Source organism: Conger conger, chromosome 2 (assembly GCF_963514075.1).
Source record: "Conger conger chromosome 2, fConCon1.1, whole genome shotgun sequence".
In the NCBI taxonomy this organism is placed as follows: domain Eukaryota; kingdom Metazoa; phylum Chordata; class Actinopteri; order Anguilliformes; family Congridae; genus Conger; species Conger conger.
In genome coordinates, this window is record NC_083761.1 from 51,880,185 (window position 1) to 51,899,921 (window position 19,737).

At 41.4% G+C, this 19,737-nt stretch overlaps 1 protein-coding gene across 1 annotated transcript; it reads left to right on the forward strand.

The window, feature by feature from the left end:
• Positions 1–9,283: 9,283 nt before the first annotated feature.
• LOC133122658 (uncharacterized) lies at positions 9,284–10,820 on the forward strand. Its single transcript, XM_061232740.1, has 4 exons — positions 9,284–9,607; positions 9,794–9,949; positions 10,048–10,140; positions 10,507–10,820. The coding sequence occupies exons 1-4, from the start codon at positions 9,440–9,442 to the stop codon at positions 10,801–10,803; spliced, it is 714 nt and encodes a 237-aa protein (XP_061088724.1). The 5' UTR covers positions 9,284–9,439; the 3' UTR covers positions 10,804–10,820.
• Positions 10,821–19,737: the final 8,917 nt, after the last annotated feature.

Below are 19,737 nucleotides of genomic sequence, written 5' to 3' on the forward strand. Positions count from 1 at the left end.
CTATTATACCTTCAAACATTCATGCTTATATGGTTGTTATAGTTCCATTAAATCAATTGCCTTGCATTATGAAATAACACCCCATGACAGTGATTGACTGTTATGAATACCTAGCAACACCCTAGAAACCACCTAGCAAGACCTTAGCAACCACCTTGCAAAATACTGCAATGCTGGTTTAGACTGCTGCTGCTACTATGATAATTAACACTACTACTACTACATTGACTATTTGACTTTTGCTGCCATTACTACTGCCAATCTAGCTTTCAGCTAGCCCAGACAGTTTCTTCAGGAACTGTACTTTTTTAGATAGCATGAAGCAACACACTACTGTTTTTGTTTAGCTTTATTTATTATTATTCCCATTCATTTCCGAGATATTGAAGGTTTTCCAGGGGGAAAAGTCCCATTGGAATGAATGGTGGTATGATCAGTTTCTACAGTGGTAGAATTTCTTTTTACAAGTTTTATAAACTGTCAATTACTCTGTTTTACACTACAGGTTACTGATTTTCCCAATGTTAATAGCTTTTGGGCAGTCCGTATACCTTTTGAGTTATGAGCGTTTGTTTGAGAGCAGCTTTCTTCAAACTCTAGCCTCACTCTAGCAGTTCAGTCAATCCGCTATTGATATGCAAATGAGCTGTGTCAGGCAGAGTTTAGATAAACCCAGTGACCACTGAATTAGGTACACCTCTATATCAGTGTGCACAAGGAAGCCTGTGGTGTCACAATAGCCTCTGCCTTCTAGCAGACTTCATATATTATATTAATAAACCAATACTGCAACATGATTATAATTTCAACACTTTGTAACTTCATATAAGCAGGTCTCCATTATTTTTCGCATTATTTTTCACAAAATCTCATCGTATCATTAAATCTAGATTGAGAGCATGTGGCACTACTAACGACTGTTAAATCCCCCAGCAGTGGCAACAGTTGCAGGCAATATTAAAAAACTATTTTGGTGCAGCAACATTGGGGACACTTGGACTGGTCATAAAAGAACAGGGTTGTGCAATCTTAGAGCATTTCTGAATGACATTATTTGGGCTGGGAACTCAGCTAATAAGTTGTCTTCATGCTGAGCTGCCATTTACGGAGTCAAACAGATCTTTATCTGAGGCACTCAGATCCATATCTCATATCTGATGTTTTAAGCAGAAAGTTAAAAGGATTTCATGGCATGAAACCTTCATTTGAGTTGGACAATGGCAGTGTCTATGTTTGCGTAAAATACATTGCCTAAAATGTTCCTGTGGATTTTGTATTTGCAGGCCTACCAGCCAAGAGGGTAGCTTTTAGATGGAACTAGATATTAACTGATTAGCTATACATTACATAACACTTTATTTAGCAGATGCTTTTATCCAAAGTGATGTACAAAACAGTGAATATCAAGGTCGTACAACAAATAACCAAACAGGTCAGATAAGGTAAAATTCATATACACTCAGTGAGCACTATATTAGGTATAGGTATTATTTTTTAAACTTATGGGTCTTCTGCTGCTGTTGCCTATCCATTTAGAGGTTTGACGCATTGCGTGTTCAGAGATGCTCTTCTGCATATCACTGTTGTAATGTGTGGTTCTTTGCAGTACCATCACCTTCCTGAAACCTTTGACCAGTCTGGCCCTTCTTCACTGACCTCTCTCTTTCACAAGGCATTTTTGCCTGTAGAACTGCTGCTCACTGGATGTTTTTTGTTTTTTACACCTTCTCACTCCAGAGACTGTTGTGCGTAAAAATCCCAGGTCAAAAAGCGTAAAAATCATTCCATGGTCAAAGTCACATTTCTTCCCCATTCTGACATTTGGTCTGAAAAACAGATGAACCTCTTGTCCATGTCTGCATGATTTTATGCATTTAGTTGCTGCTACAAGATGGCCTGATGAAATATTTGGATCAACAAGCTGGTGTACAGGTCTACTTAATAAGTAGCTCAGTGAGTGTATAATTGGTTGTAAGACCATGAACATAAATCCAGTACACAAGGTAGTTAGGCCAAGACACCTATAACTTCAGGAACTACTAGTTAAGGTACAAAGTGAAGAGATGAGTCTACAGACTGGCAGAAAATGGGAAGCTAGTGAACTGTTGGGGATGGGGAGGCTGTTCATATACTGGGGAGCTAGGGTGGAGAAGCTCCACAGTCGGGACAAGATATAAGCTATAAGTGTTCATTTACTTGTAATTCTCATAGGCTGACTGAAAGCTACTGGGTGATAGACATAGACAGGGAGCCTATGCAGTACATATTTTGTAAAAGGTAAGGGTGGGGCCCCTACTGTATCTAGGATGTCCGCCACATCAGTGCCTGTAACCAGTTAAACAACTGCACACAGCAAATGCAGCAGAAACATTTACACCTAAGCAAATTGGCTGCATGCAACTGAACTGAAAAACCAAATTTCACAAATGTGGATTCAGACACACCCTATAAGAGAGCAGGCCAATTCAAAGTAGAATAAAGCATCATCACTAACATGCTGCCTGAATAGATCATGTTAGTATGAGCCGAACCAAGTACCCTGAAGCCCATTCTCCCACAATCAGGGACTCAAAAGTGGCCTGGAAGTTCTAGGTCTGTCAGAAGTGCAAGAGCATTTCTCAAAGATAGCCCAACTGTTGGACCTGGCACACTAGAGAAGAGGTTCATATTGTAACAGCATTTTAAACCAGCCTGTGGCAAGATTTACTTGATGCACTCCTACACTACCTTTTGAAATACTGGCAATGGCTTCAATCCAACCTCTTTCAAAAAAGTAGCTTGTAGATAAGCTTTAGATTTATTGTTGGTTATGCTTAATGTGTGTTTAGTCTTGTGTTTACGCTGATATAAACTATATCAAACAACATCATGGTAGGCTGTAGTCATGCATTATGTGCCGGTGAATGAAAACAACAGCGTGGTTCAGTCATTCCTGCTTGTGACACCCAGTTTTGAACCCAGTGCAATAAATTCATACACTGAAATATTAAGGATATATATTAATATTAAATAAAGGAGAATACCTATAAAATAAATACTTTAGGATGTTAAGTCCTTTAACATTAAGACATTTAAATACTAAAATACTAAATACTATACAATTTTAGATATTATATTTTACATATTTATTTATTTTTTTCATTCCCAGAACCTATACCAGATGTAACCCACAAGCATTATCTTAACCCGCTTATCCTGAGCAGGGCCGCAGGGGGCCTGTAGCCTATCCCAGCATACATTGGGCAAAAGGCAGGAATACACCCTGGACAGGTCGCCAATCCATCGCAGGGCACACACACCATTCACTCACACACTCATACCCACAGGCAATTTAGACTCTCCAATCAGCCTAATCAACCTGCATGTCTTTGGACTGTGGGAGGAAACCGGAGTACCCGGAGGAAACCCACTTGAACATGGGGAGAGCATGCAAACTCTGCACAGAGAGGCCCCGGCCAACCGGGATTCAAACACAGGGCCTCCTTGCTGTGAGGCGGCAGTGCTACCCACTACACCATTCGTGCCACCACTACAGAACATAAACATGCACTCTAAATAAATTAATAAATAAAAAATACAAAATTGACTTGACTGCTGTACATGCATAACTTTTTTAGACAGAATGACTGCATGATTGCTTGAACTCATGAGCAAGTCAAATGCATTACGTCTGTAGTTTGCACACGGGACCTACACTGAAAAAAATGACTTTTAGGCATTGTAATATGTACTTATTCAAAAGTAGAAATTCTTACATTGTAATATCAAGTTTCAGTAGGAACTAGTAAAAAACATGAAACCATACACAACATATTCATGTAATGAACGTACTTGACTTGGAAGAGTATTTTTAACTAGATATTTACTCTTACTATTTAAATGATTTATTGTCACTGCACCAACACCTGAACATTTTAAGTAACATTTATTCTGAAAAAAACAGCGCGGCGCATTTGAATTCGTGCATGCGCCGTTGGACAATGCAAAATCACGAAGTCACCCATGAAGTCCGGAATCGCCATTTTGCAAGTGTCGAGAGCAAGCGTCGAGAGCAAGCTTCAGTGGCCGAGAGTCGAGACTTGTGAGTATTGCCCTTCCGTTTCATATTTGTGATCGTATAAGCGTTCGTCTAGGCTACATTTTGATAGTTTGATTATCGTCTGCTCGACGCAATACGTTAGCACTGCTGTTCGTAGTTAACAGTCGTTGTGTCGCCATCGCCATGAAGCAAGCGAGACTAGCTAGCTAGGTTAACGTCTGTAAGTTAATGTCTGTAGAGGTGAGTTGCAGTAATTTGGATTAAAAGCACAATAACGTTTAATTTACATTGTCTCAACTCAAAACGAAAACGGTTTTCTATATGTATGTTAGGGTTTAAGGCTTACTTCCAGTCGGAAAAAAATAACTTTCCAAAACTTTGGCGGTAATGTTTGGTGATGACTCGCCTGAACTTGTTAACTCGCGCTAGCCTAACGATATTTCCACTGACGTCCACATTTACCTACTGAAAACGTTACTGTAATGTTACATTTTTTCGGGTTGATATTTATTTCACCCCACCTAACCGACTATCTCTCTAACATGCGAGTTTTGCATGTTGTACAGAGTTGGCTCAAAGACTGGAGTGGCTGAACATGCTCACTTGGGGTGTGTGTTTAGAGCATCTTAGAGCAGCTGCTGGTTTTTGCCTAGTAGCTACTAGAACTAAATATATTTTTTTAAGTCGTTGAAATTTGGCTGGCCAATTAAACTATTTTTCGGTAGTGTGACAAACTTGATTGTGTAAACATTCACTTCATTCTTGATGGTCTTAGTTTAAGCAAAAAATTAAAATTAAATGTTGAGTGACTGACCTAACAGTATCTGCCTCCAAAAAAGTGAGCAAAAATGCAATCTGATCCTTAAACTTTTTCTATGTTTTCATTCGATGTATATTGGAATTAATTGAACATTAATCAAGTAAAAAGCTACATATGTGAGTCTAGTCATTTCTTTTACTCAAATATCGGATGGAAATGTTATATGTTAATATCAATTTGTTTTGTTAGTCTTATTAATGTGTACTTCTCTCAACAGTTGTCACATCAGATACTGCAAGTTGAGCCGGGGGGGGGGAGGCGGTGTATACAGAGGCAAGTATACATTTATGTGTATGATACAATAATATTGGTGTTGTTAGTATTTGTCATTGTTCACTCTGCAATGTAATATAAAATTGTAGCTAACCATTGTAGATCAATAGTTTTATCCAAAATTGTGTTTTACAGGGAGATTTTTCGAACGAGCCAGTGCAGTCGACAGTTGAGGTATAAGGAGGAGGACCGATCGAAGGGTTTCAATGAGGGAGAAATCGTAGGCTTATGGTATGAGATGGTCATGCAAAAATTGCATCTTCAGGGCATCAAAACGGTTGGAGCTCTTAAAGCATTATAGATTGAAACATTTACACTCTGGTCAAGGCCGGTCACTACCCTGCCTGTACTCCGATTGTCCTTGTTTGTTTAAAAGTTGGGGGGCCCTTCGTACACATTTGTTTAGAGATCATACAGAAACAGAAGAGTTAGGGCAAATTAATTCATTTTCATGTCTTGTATGTAATTCATGTAGTTTTCACACTGAGAGGCAGTTTTTTGAGCACCTTGGAGCTCATCTGAAAAAGTTTTAAACTATTCATTGTGTTTTTAAGGGTTGTGACTACAGCACTAATATATATTCAACCTTTGTGTCACATAAAAGTAGAAAGCACAATCCTCACAGCCTTGAAGATTTTAAACATACCGTATTTCAGACATATTCAAATCAAAGAATAGAGGTTGGTAATTGCCTTTTAGATGGAAGTGATGTTCCCTCCGATGAAGTGCTTGTGAGTGAGGGCGAAGACTTAGTTCAAGTCATTGTTGATAAGCTTGGGTCCTTATTACTTAAATTAGATTGCATTTTCAATGTGCCTAATAGGTGTATAGATGAGATTGTAGAGGAGCTTCAATTTATTACTCGTTCAGCATCCGCACCCATTATCAAAAACATTGTCTGTAACACATTACAAAGTCATGACTGCATTGTTGAAGAGTTAGTGATCACAGAATTGGTAGATCACATTTGTCAGTTAAATCCTTAGCCTTTAGTGAGGAAGGTCCACTTGGCACAGCATACAAGCGAAATTGTTATGTAAAGGAACGTTTCTCTGTTGTTGAACCATTGGAATATATTCTTGATGCAAAAGCGGGAAAGTCATTCCAATATATACCAATTTTGCAAAGCTTGTCGCATGTTCTGAAAAATAGTGACATTCAGGAGAAGGTTTTGAATATTGCAAGGCATTGTGGTTCTTCAAATCAGTATACTAGTTTCCGTGATGGTTCCCACTTTAAAGAAAACACATTTCTGTCTGGAGAGGAGTTAAGACTTTCACTTCTTCTCTACTGTGATGATTTTGAAATATGTAACCCTTTAGGAACCTCTCGTAAGAAGCACAAGGTGACAGGTGTCTACTGGGTGTTTGCTGATATTCCATCAGTTTTGAGGTCTACATTATCATCAATTTACCTAGCCGTTTTGTGCAAGGCAGGTGACGTTAAGGAATTTGGTTATTCCAAAGTGCTAGAGCCATTATTGAGCGATTTGAAAAGCTTTGAAGTAGATGGTATTTTTGTACCCTGTTCAGGGAAAATCATAAAGGGCACTGTATTTTCTGTCATTGCTGATAACCTTGGTGCCCACTCAGTTGGGGGATTTGTTGAAAGTTTTAGTGGGTCGTACAGTTGTAGGTTTTGTGTCGGACAACGATCCCAGTTCCAGGAACTTGAAGTTAGGGCAGGAGCATTCCCTAGTAGAACAAAACGGCAACATCAGGTGGACATTGAAGCAGCATTGGCTAGTAACACCCATAGTCACGGAGTAAAAAGACAGTGTGCAATTACTCAAAAATTAAATCATTTTCATGTAACAACAGGTTACCCACCTGATGCACTACATGACTTACTTGAGGGTATTGTACCTGTTGAATTAGCTCTGTGCCTAGGTGTTTTGATAAAGAAGAAATATTTTACTTTCGAAGAGCTCAACAGAATCATCAAAGAGTTCCCTTATAAGTGGAAAGACTGTACAAATTGTCCCCAAGGTATACCACTAAGCTTTGCCTCCCGTAAAACCATTGGTGGTAACGCAACTGAAAATTGGTGCTTACTGAGACTGCTTCCATTTATGATTGGCACCAAAGTACCAGAAGAGGAACAAGCCTGGCAGTTGTTGATGACACTCAAAGATGTTGTTGCCTTGGTTATGTCACCTACCCACACAGATGAAAGCATTGGTCACCTAGATAGCCTGATTGCTGAGCATAGACATAGATTTAGCAGTGTTTTTCCGCAAGAGAGACTGATTCCGAAACACCATTTTGTAGAGCATTATCCGCAGCTCATTAAAGCATTTGGTCCGCTAGTGTCCTTATGGACGATGAGATTTGAAGCTAAGCATAGCTTCTTTAAGAAGATAGTGAGACAGACTAACTGCTTCCGTAATGTTTTGAAGTCTATGGCAAGAAAACACCAATCCATGATCGCATACCATCTACATGATTCAAATGTCAAAAAACCTTCCGTCTCTGTGTCTAAGATGTCAAGAGTTCCATTAGAGATTGTAAATGAGAATATACAAGAATTCCTATCACAGAAATTCCCGGAAGAGACAGCTGTTCATTTGACAAACCAGGCAGAATTTCAGGGCACCAGTTACGGTGTTGGCATGATCTTGGTATATGGCTCCAATGGTGGATTGCCCGACTTTGCTGAAATACTCCAAATCATCATAGTTCGTGACCGCTTAGTGTTTGTGTTGAAGTTGCAAAATGCAGGGTACCTTGAGCATTTTAGATGTTTCAAGTTGGAGTCCACAAGTATAGTCAAAGTGATTGAGCAGTCCCAACTTATTGACACATACCCATTGGCTACGTATGCAATGCAAGGCGATCGTATGGTTTCTCTCAAACACCACATCTGCTTGTCAAACTAGGTAAAGTATAAATTGTGTGAATCAAGCTTGTGCCTTATTGTTATGTAATAACTTCCCTTGATATACATTTATTCCAGATTTTATATTGTCTGAAAAATGTCCCAGTTTGGGAACCAATGGTCTATGATTTGCTTGTCTATCTGTTAAAAGCATTTAGCAGATGACACTTTTGTCCAAAGCAACTTACAATGATCAACTAGAGATGCAATTTGCAATTGCAGAGAGGTCATGCCCTCTAATTATTTCAGGGCCAGTCTCCCCTAGAGCAATCTGGATTTGAAGTGCCTTGCTCAAGGGCACAATGGTGACAGCGGGATTCAAACCCCTGACTTTCTGTGGTTACTGGCATGTTAACCGGGTTCCTTAACCTCTTCACCACCACAGCCCATGATGCTTTAATCATAGAATATTGTGGCTAGATTGAATATTTGCTCTTGTCATATTGAATCATATCTTTGTTCTTTGTGTTTTCTTTTAGTTGTGCTTGCCCATAGCTGACATGTCTGCCCCAACTCAACTACGTGTTGTTATAGAAGAAACTCAAGTTCACAAGTTAATCCTACCAGGTGGAGTTCCCAGCACTGTAGATGAACTTTTAGCAGCTGCACAGGATCATTTTCAACTCCAAGGGAGCTTTACTGTTATGTACATGGACAAAGAATTTGATAACCAATTCTTCACTCTAACGTCAACAGATTTGGTTAAGGACAAAGACACAATCAAACTAGTTAGAACAGAAGAGTCTGTTATTCTCACATTGACTCCCAGCAACGAGTCATTTGCTTCCTCTCCAGTGACTCCCAGCAACGAGTCATTTGCTTCCTCTCCAGTGACTCCCATCAACGTGTCAGTTGCTTCCTCTCCAGTGCCACAGGATCAGTCTTTCCAGGATGACAGTTCTGCAGTTAGCTCAGCGGACACCATCATTTCACCACAGTCCCCAGAGTGTCGATCAGAACCATGGCCAACTAATTTTGTCATTCCCACCTTTTCATATGACGTGGAAATGCTCCTTCAAGTAGGAAATAAGGCTTATGAAAGTAATGGCTCACTCCTTAACAATCCAAACTTGAGTTTGAGCATACTGGACAAACTTGCTGACACCATTTTCTGCTACACTGCTTATCCCACTGGTCTTCAAAAACTGGCTGTTGTAGAAGCTCTGTTAAAAAAGCATCCATGCCTTAGGGAGCCTAAAACATCATTTTCAGGCATCTATGGGTGGCAGCAGCGTCTTACTTGGAAGGTGGCTAATTACTGTAGCAAAATGAAAAGGCGTGAAGTACCTTGTCCTGAGCTCGATGTCAACTCCTTGAAAAGGAAATCCCCGGGTGAGCGAAATCCGGCAAAAAATTGCAAGAGACCGAAGAAAGCAGAGGTTAACTACCTTCCTCCACATCCAAGTGGAGAAACTAGCAACAGTCTGGAGATGGAGAGACAGGAACTTCTCAATGAGGTAAAGAAGAAGAATAACAACAAGGTGATTGAAGAAAAAATGTCTAAAACATTCTCCATGCGAAGGCTTGAGGTTGTGAGTGGAACTCCAGCAGCGGCTGACTTCAGAGAACGATGGCCTGCATTGTTTTGTGAAGATGGGGTAGGTGAATCTAGACCCATGGAAATATTACCTGCTCCATTGGGCAGTAACAATGGTTCTAATTAATCATTCCATCATGAATGTCTTAAGGTTTTAATTTTCTCTTCTTAATTTGCACTCCTTTCATTTTGAACCAGATTATTCAAATCAGTTTGAATTTTGTTTTTGTGATTTTTATAAATGCAGATAAAAGAGGAATTCCGCAGAATTACCACAATTTCCCTGGAGCAGAGCTTCATCTACAGACTTGATGCCTACACACCCAAGCTTCTAACCCTGATGAAGGCCAAGGGGGGTGTAGTGGGGACCAAACTGAGGCCTTTCCTCTTTAAACTGAGTAAGGTGTGTTTATTTTTTATTCATTTATTTTTTTAGTTTTGCAGGAAGATGAACCTTTTCCTCTGACTTTCTCACTCACACAGCCTTCTATTTGTTTACAGAACCAAAGCATTGAGATGAGACGGGAAACTGTTATCCGCAGCCTCATTCTGTACCTCGGCGAGGAGGGAGAGCATCTTTTTGAAGATTGTCAGGTACATGTATAATCACTAAAACCAAGATGCGGCCATAGGGTTCCCTGGGACTAAATGTGCCCCCAGTAGTCAAACATTTAAATCAACCAAACCCTCAGGTGACTCTAGTCCTAGTCCTAGTACTTGGTGTTGAGGTTTGTTTGTTTTTAAATCAACCAATGAGCAGTATCTCCAGCACAGTGAGTGCTATTTGCTTTGCTCTCCAGGAAGGCAATCATTCCAATTTGTTGTGGTGTAAACCTTCTGCTTAGACATGTTTAGTTCACAGCTCAGTCAACTAAATAGGATTTACTCTCAGGCAATAAAGTCTATGAATTAATAAATTTTGTTTTTCTCAATAGAATTGTCGCCTTTTCTTGTATGCAGGAGGACCACCGCAGTGATGCTACTGAACACGTCCTGAAGATCTTGGTCGCCCATGGTGCTTCTGAAGAGGATCCAGTTGATGTGTCCATCATTCTTGAAGGCACGGAAGTGTTGCATGGATGTGGAAACGTCGCTAAAGCCTGCACATTATTGATGGGACTGATCTATGCCCTCAACCTTGCATACCCCCAAACACTGCATTACACTTTTGAGGTGTTTCAGAAACTTTTCCTGGAACTGGATGGGATGAAGCTGTCCCCAAAAGTACAAGCCTTAAAGTCAAAATTGCTCTCTTAAACACACACACCACCACCCCTCCCCCCTCCCCCCCCACACACACACACACACACACACACGCACGCACGCACGCATTCAAGTACACACTCACACATGCTCTCTATCTTGCTTTCTCGCTCTCTCACTCACTCAACATACACAGGTAATACACAAACACACACACACACTATTGCACATTGAGTAGAGAACTTTGACCTGACCAACCAGTTGTTGGAAGTTTTTTCAGTTTCCCATTTATTTGTGTTATGTTGTGATTGCACTGTTGTAAAGCACCAATCTTTACTTCAGATTTGAGGATTTGTCTGTTAAGAGCAAGAAAATATTGACACAACGAATATTGGGTAGGAGTGGCAAATATGTAAATTTTACTGATTGTTAAAAAAAATTTGTTTGGGTTATGTCTATCATCTAGCTCTGGCAGGTTAACAAGCCTTAAAGTCAGAATTGCTCTCAAACACACATTCAAGCACACACTCACACATTCTCACATACACAAGTGTTCACACCTGGTCACCAAACTAACCATTTGGAATCTTCCAAATGGTTAGTTTGGTGACCAGGTGTGAACACTTTCACCAATTACAAGCCCTGCGATTCACTGCAGTCTTTAATTTCACTACAGTCTTTCTTCAGAATGTATGCATTCTTTGCACAACATCAGTGGTATTTGCACTTTTTGATTATGTTTGGCCACTTGAACAGTTGACTGCCTCCCTAACATTTTTGTTTTTACTTGTCTTAACAAAATAAATGTTTATTTGCATTAAACTTGAATCTTGTGGTCTGTGAAATTTGCCATTTGGTAACATCAGAAGAAAAAAAGGAATATTTACATAATTTTATTGAGTAAAACAAGGTAATACTACTGAGTAATTGAAACTGAAAAAATATAGTAAAATCTACTTATTCAGTTCATGGCACTAAATATTATAGACATGTACAATTTACTTAATATTTTGATGACCATGATGTTCCTGAATGGACATAATTAAGTAACATGTACTCAATATTTTCACAAATGTTACGGCTAGTAGCAAGCACATTTTACTTGATGTTGGCAATTATGTTGTACTTGATATTCCAGCATTACAGTTACTTATTTGTTTTTAGTGCAATTTGTTACAAAGATTTTTTTAAGTAAATTCTACAAGTCATTTTTTTCAGTGTATACGAATGGCCATTGAGAGGGGCCATATATACATGGGGCTATGTTTAACCCTCTGCTCCTTCATATTCTGCAAAACATCCCTAATAACACAATGACTTAACATTTAAAACAGCCTATACAGTATATTACTAAAATTAAATATAAAATATCTCACATTGTAGTATATATATATATATACAGTGGTGTGAAAAAGTGTTTGCCCCCTTCCTGATTTCTTATTTTTTTGCATGTTTGTCACACTTAAATGTTTCAGATCAAACAAATTTAAATATTAGTCAAAGACAACACAAGTAAACACAAAATGCAGTTTTTAAATGAAGGTTTTTATTATTAAGGGAGAAAAAAAATCCAAACCTACATGGCCCTGTGTGAAAAAGTGATTGCCCCCTAAACCTAATAACTGGTTGGGCCACCCTTAGCAGCAACTCTTACAGCGCTGTGGAGGAATTTTGGCCCACTCATCTTTGCAGAATTGTTGTAATTCAGCCACATTGGAGGGTTTTCGAGCATGAACCGCCTTTTTAAGGTCATGCCACAGCATCTCAATAGGATTCAGGTCAGGACTTTGACTAGGTCACTCCAAAGTCTTCATTTTGTTTTTCTTCAGCCATTCAGAGGTGGACTTGCTGGTGTGTTTTGGATCATTGTCCTGCTGCAGAACCCAGGTTCGTTTCAGCTTGAGGTCACAAACAGATGGCTGGACATTCTCCTTCAGGATTTTTTGGTAGACAGCAGAATTCATGGTTCCATTTATCACAGCAAGTCTTCCAGGTCCTGAAGCAGCAAAACAGCCCCAGAGCATCACACTACCACCACCATATATAAGTTCAACTTTTGTCTCGTCAGACCACAGAGTATTTTCCCAAAAGTCTTGGGGATCATCAAGATGTTTTCTGGCAAAATTGAGACGAGCCTTAATGTTCCTTTTGCTCAGCAGTGGTTTTTGTCTTGGAACTCTGCCATGCAGGCCATTTTTGCCCTGTCTCTTTCTTATGGTGGAGTCATGAACACTGACCTTAACTGAGGCAAGTGAGGCCTGCAGTTCTTTGGATGTTGTTGTGGGATCTTTTGTGACCTCTTGGATGAGTTGTCGCTGCGCTCTTGGGGTAATTTTGGTCGACCGGCCACTCCTGGGAAGGTTCACCACTGTTCCATGTTTTCGCCATTTGTGGATAATGTCTCTCACTGTGGTTCGCTGGAGTCCCAAAGCTTTAGAAATGGCTTTATAACCTTTTCCAGACTGATAGATCTCACTATCAGCAATCACTTTTTCACACAGGGCCATGTAGGTTTGGATTTTTTTTCTCCCTTAATAATAAAAACCTTCATTTAAAAACTGCATTTTGTGTTTACTTGTGTTGTCTTTGACTAATATTTAAATTTGTTTGATGATCTGAAACATTTAAGTGTGACAAACATGGGGCAAACACTTTTTCACACCACTGTATATATTTTTTTAAATAAAATGTATATAAATAAATATGTACAGTATACATACATGTGCAGTTATTTGAATGGGTCTTTGTGGAATATTATAATGTAGCTTAATAATTCCCATTCACGATCATATTATGTGAAAATAAATAATGTTCTACTCATCATGTTCCGTTTTCTAAAGCTAGCCAGAGTTTGTATACCACACTCTTTTGTTCATATTTTTGTTTGTATACCACTCTGGATTCTACCCAGTCAGTCAATGTTCAGGTTTGTGTGATATCAAGCGGGGATGGAGGAAGCAGTGGAAGTAGTGAGGAAGATGGGGAAGTTGGTCTGCTTGTTCGGCTTGTTCGTGGCTGGAAGAAGCCTGATATTTTGGACTGATTTTATCTGCCATCTCTCCTTACAAAGCGAGATAAAGTTGAATTTGCCTACTCTTACTAGCCACTAGTTTACTGATAAATGTTGAGAAACAGACGAAATATTAGGCAGGTTATGCTGGTATTTTATGGAGTAAACCTCGAAGTTGGTCCCATTTGACAATGATTGAATGACAAACTGCCCAATGTTATTTTCATCCAGCAGATTCCGCTGTTTGACGTCACCTTGCAACACCAATTTTTTATTTTTTTACCGATTTTCATTTTTCAATCCAACATTAGTTAAGGTGGGGACATTTTTTGTTCAGGCGGCCCTCCTTAACTATAAACCATTGCAGGAAACACTGCGGTTTGTGTTTTTGGATTTTGTTTCTGTTTATCTGCCTGTTTAAACTGCCTTCTTGAACTTCTGCCTGTGACCACGACTATGTTTTGGATTTCCTTTGTTGTATCTGTTTGTCCAGTTAACAAACTCTTGCCTGGATTATCGACGGCGAATTGCCTTGGCAGCTACATTCTGTTTGCCAGCTATCAACCTTTACCTGTTATATCATGCCCTAATTTCAATACTTTTATTGGAGTTCGCAACTGGGTCCATTGTTCTGAAGCCCCCCGAACACCCCCAATACACTAATCATTCAACCCACCAATGCACTGAACAACGATCATGCCAAACAGTAGTACACACCATGAACAGGCTGCCAGTATCACACGGACCTCCGCAGTAGCTAAGGTTGTGATAACCCCACTGGCACCATTAATGCATGCTCAGTGCCACCGGTCCTGTATGGATTTCCACAGGTCTCACATACGCTTGCTCCGTTATAGCTTCTTCCTCTCAAACACTTCCTCAATAGCATTGTTAACTCAATGAAATACACTATCTGCTCTCTCTCTGAGCACATATCAGGTCTCAGGGAGGCTTGCTCTACTCCATCGACCAATATTTTACTCCCATGCCTTCACACCGGTCGTCTGTACAAAACCCACCATGCCGATTTCACTATGAACAGGAAGTAAATTAACCATGACACATTTGCTTTCAAAAACTCTGGCCAAACATTTAAGAACTTGATTAGTTCACACATAAACCAGAGGTTCACCCCAGTTTGCTGAAAGCCTGAGTATAACCCACACCTTATTCACTCTATGGAGTTCACACCAAAACCACAGATTCACCCCAGTGAAGTTGATATGTTGAATAATCACTTAATGCTGACAAAACACAGAAGACATTATAGCAGTTGAGAGGGTAAATAAAATGCAGTTTTTTTTGTTTTACATATATTTTCAGCTCTATCCAGAGTGTAACAGACAGTGTATAAATATGCTGGACTCCAAGCACTATGACTGGCGGACACCGGGCACAGCTCATTACCTGGCTAATACCTCCCGCTATTACCTGGTGGTGGCAGCATCATGCTATCTGGGTGCTTCTCAGCGGCAGGGACAGGGAGACTGGTCGGAATTGCGGGAAGGGTAAGTACAGCCAAATACAGAGTGTTCCTTGAAGAAAACCTGCTCCAGAGTGCATGCGACCTCAGACTGGGGTGATGGTTCACCTTTCAGCACAACAATGGCCTGAATCATACAGCCAAGACAATGCTGTAATGGCTTCGGGCCAAGTCTCTGACTGTCCTTGAGGGGCCCAGTGTCCAACCCCAGACTTAAACTCCACAGAACACTGTGGAGACAGTTGAAAAGGCAGTTCACAGACGCTTCCCATCCAATCTGACTGAGTTTGAGAGTATGGGATAAACTACCCAAATCCAGTTTTGCTAAGCTTGTGGAGACTTACCTGAAAAAACTTGAAGCTGTAATTGCACCAGGGTTTTATTTTGTATGGTGCAGTGGGGAAGGGAGAGGGAGCGAGGTTCCTAGTGCTTCACTTGTGAATTTATTGTAGGCTATGACGGAGGGCTCTGCGTTTTCTTATACCATGTTAGCAAGAGTGAGTAGGCTATGTGTGGGGCGACACGGCTCAGGCAGTAAGAGCAGTCGTCCGGCAGTCGGAGGGTTGCCGGTTCGATCCCCCGCCCGGGCTGTGTCGAAGTGTCCCTGAGCAAGACACCTAACCCCCAAATGCTCCTGGTGAGTTGGTCGGCGCCTTGCATGGCAGCCAATCGCCGTCGGTGTGTGAGTGTGTGTATGAATGGGTGAATGAGAAGCATCAATTGTACAGCGCTTTGGATAAAGGCGCTATATAAATGCCTGCCATTATTCAATTCTGTTCTGTAACTCTGCCTCCCTATTCTATCACAGATTACTTGCTTAGTTTGTCTCTCCTTATCACTACATCTCCTGATTACTCCCTAGTCCGCAGCCGTTTATTTTACATGTGTGTCTTTGTGAATCCAGTCTGCGTTTTTCCCCCTCGTTATTGTATCATTACCCTTTACCCTGTGTCTCACCTGATGTTTAATTGTTAGACCACCCTCACTCCCATGCCCCGCCTAGTTTGTCTCATTCCCCTGTGTATTTATACCTGTCCTTTTCAGTAGCACCTGGCTAGTTCGTCTTGTCCTGTTGTTGAGTCCCGAGCCCTTGTATTGCTTCCCCCCCAGTTCTAGCCCCCTTGAGCCCGAGCCCGAGCCCGAGCCCGAGCCTAAGCCCTTGCGGCATTCTGTCCAGTCGGTTTTTGTTTTCTGTTTTTTCTTGTTTATGACCCCTGCCTGCTTTTTGTACTCTTCTTTTGGATCAGCTTTGGTACCTTTGCTTGTGTGGACTGACCCCCTGTTTTTTTGGGGGGGGTTTTTTCCGCTCTGTTTGCAATTTTTCCACACCCCTGTCTGCTTCTGGCTCCTCTGCTCCATGTAGTGTGACATCCTGTACATATATGCTCTTTTCTAGCTGTTCTGTGTACAGTAAGGGAGACCTGGGCACAAACTAACATGGGGCATGTTGGAACATAGTTGCATTTGCGAAAAAATGATTTTCACTTATGTATGCATTATTGCAACATGAGTGGCAGGAGAGTTTGAAAACTTCATCAAGAGATTTGTGTTTGGCACCATGGAATTCTTTCACCAAAGTATTATTTTTTGATTAACTGATGATGTGTAGATGCCACAGACTCTGAATATATGTCATTTATATCACTGTCTTGTGGGATATAAGGCAGTATAGTTTTCACACGTCACTTGCAAGCTGTACAACTAGCAAAGCCGGGGCATGTTGGAACACAGTGTTATAAATGGGGGGGGGTTAGACCACAACAGAAAAGTAGTGAGGGAACCATAAGGCGACCAGAGCTGGTCTAGCTGGGGAGTAGGGAGTGATTAAGGATTGGATATAAGGTGGGGCAGTCCCCTTAGCAGCCTGAAATGCCAACACTAGGGCCTTGAAGTGGATGCGTGCAGCAATAAGAAGCCAGTGGAAGCCAATGAGGAGTGGGGTGCCATGAGCCGACCTGGGCTGACTGGTGATCAGGCGGGCTGCAGCATTCTGGACCAGCTGGGGGGGCTTGATGGCACAAGCTGGGAGACCGGCTAGGAGGGTGTTGCAGTAATGATGGGAAATGACAAACGCCTGGACTAGGAGCTGGGTGGCTTTCGCCGTCAGGAGATGACGCATACGGCGTATATTGTAGAGGAAGAACCTGCAGGTTCTGGCAGTGGAGGACACATTTGGAGCCAGGGTGAGGCGGTTATCAAGAGTCATCCCAAGATTCTTGTCCATATGGGAGGAGGATACTACAAAGTCCTCAACAATCAGTGAGAGGTCTATTGTCAGAGAGGACTTAGCAGGGGTGTAGAGAAGCTCAGACTTGGCAAGGTTAAGCTTCAGGTGGTGGGAAGTCATCCACGCAGAGATATCAGCCAAGCAGGCAGAGATCTGTGTGGTGACCTGGGTATTGGGGGGTTAAGGAAAGAAAGAATGTGAGAAAGGAATGGTAAGAAAAGCCATGGGAAGAGATAAGAGAACCAAGAGACATGGTATATAGAGAGAAGAGGAGAGGACCAAGAACTGAGCCCTGCAGGACTCCAGTTTGTAGGGGGTGGGGGTCAGAGACTGAGCCCCTCCAAGTCACCTGGTAGGAACGCCCAGAGAGGTAGGAGGAAAACCATGTCAGTGCAGATCCTGTGACACCCATCCCAGTCAGTAATGAGAGCAGAATCTCATGGTTGACTGTATTGAAGGCGGCCGACAGGTCGAGGAAGATGAGGACAGAGGAGGGGGATTTAGCTTTAGCAGAGTGGAGTGCCTCAGTGACCGCGAGCAGGGTGGTCTCAGTGGAGTGGCCACTCTTGAAGCCAGACTGGCTGGGATTGTGGAGATTGTTCTGGAGAAGATACAATGGGGGAAATAAGTATAGAACACATCAACATTTTGTCCAGTAAATTTATTTCCAATGAGGCCATTCAAGTGAAATTTGCACCAGACTTCGGTATTAACTCAAAAAATCGAAACATTAAAGTCCATATGTAAATAAAGTTATGTATAATAAAGTGGAATGACATCGGAAAAAAGTATTGAACACACTAACTGAAATTAATTCAATACTTAATGAAGAAGCCTTTGTTTGTAATGACAGCTTCAAGGCACTTTCTGTATGAAGTAACTAATCGCCCGCAGTATTCAGGTGTGATTTTGGCCCATTCCTCTACACAGATTGTCTTTAAATCTTTAAGATTGCGGGGGGCCCTCTTGTGAATCTGGATCTTCAGATGCTTCCACAAATGTTCAATTGGGTTTAAGTCAGGTGATTGACTGGACCATTCCAACAAGTTGATTTTCTTTCTCTGAAACCAATTGCGAGTTTCCTTTGCTGTATGCTTTGGATCGTTGTCCTGCTGGAAGGTCCACCCACGTCTCATCCTCAGCATCCTGGTGGATGGCAGCAGGTTCATCTCAAGAATCTCTCTGTACATGGCTCCATTCATTGTTCCTTCAATGATATGAAGTCTGCCAGTACCACGAGAAGAGAAACAGCCCCACACCATGATACTTCCACCTCCAAACTTCACTGTTGGTATAGTGTTATTCTGGTGATGTGCAGTGCCATTTCTCCTCCAAACATGGTGTGTTGTGTGACAGCCAAAAAGTTCAATTTTGGTCTCATCTGACCAGAGTACATGCTCCCAGTAGTTCACTGGCTTGTCCAAATGTTGTTTGGCAAACTTTAAACGAGCTTCAACATGTCTTTTTTTCAGTAGTGGAGTCTTGCGGGCTGAGCGTGCACAGAGGCCATGGCGGTGGAGTGCATTGCCTACTGTCCTTTCTGTCACAATTGTACCTGCTGCCTCCAAGTCTTTCTGGAGCTCTTTCCTAGTGGTCCTTGGCTCTTTGGCTACTCTTCTAAGTATCCTTCTGACTCCCTGATCAGAAATCTTGCGAGGGGCTCCTGTGGGTGGTCGGTTGTTGGTGGAGTGATGTTGCTTCCACTTACGGATAATGCCCCCAATGGTGCTTACTGGAAGATTCAGAAGTTGTGAAATACGTCTGTAGCCAATTCCATTTTCATGTTTTGCAACAATCTGGTTGCGAGAGCTCTTTACTTTTACCCATCATTAGATGTTTCTTGTGTGGCACCTTGGTAACAAAAAAAACCCCTTTATAGCCCATCAATATATTCTAACCCAGCTGACATTAATTAGCACAGATTGGAGGTAGAGTTGCCTCCTAATTAGTTATGTTATTAGTTATTAGTTATTAGTTTTCAGCTGGTTCCTTGCCTTTCCTTGCTGTGGTGGTTGAGTTAATACCAAAGTCTGGTGCAAATTTCACTTGAATAGGCTCATTGGAAATACATTTACTGGACAAAATGTTGATGTGTTCAATACTTATTTCCCCCATTGTAAGTGGACAGTTGGGAGCAGACCGCCCGTTCCAGAGTTCTAGCGAGAAAGGGAAGTTGTTCAGAGCAGAGGGGTCAAGAGTAGCTTTTTTGAGCAGGGGTGTGACTCTGGCCCTCTTCAGGGAAGAGGGCATGGTGCCGGAAGAGAGGGC

Excerpts from the sequence above, each read along its gene's own strand:
- LOC133122658 (XM_061232740.1), top strand. The coding sequence starts at position 9,440 with ATGGAGAGACAGGAACTTCTCAATGAGGTAAAGAAGAAGAATAACAAC. Across the intron at positions 9,608-9,793 it reads CATTGTTTTGTGAAGATGGG|ATAAAAGAGGAATTCCGCAG; the intron begins GTAGGTGAATCT and ends TTATAAATGCAG. Across the intron at positions 9,950-10,047 it reads TCCTCTTTAAACTGAGTAAG|AACCAAAGCATTGAGATGAG; the intron begins GTGTGTTTATTT and ends ATTTGTTTACAG.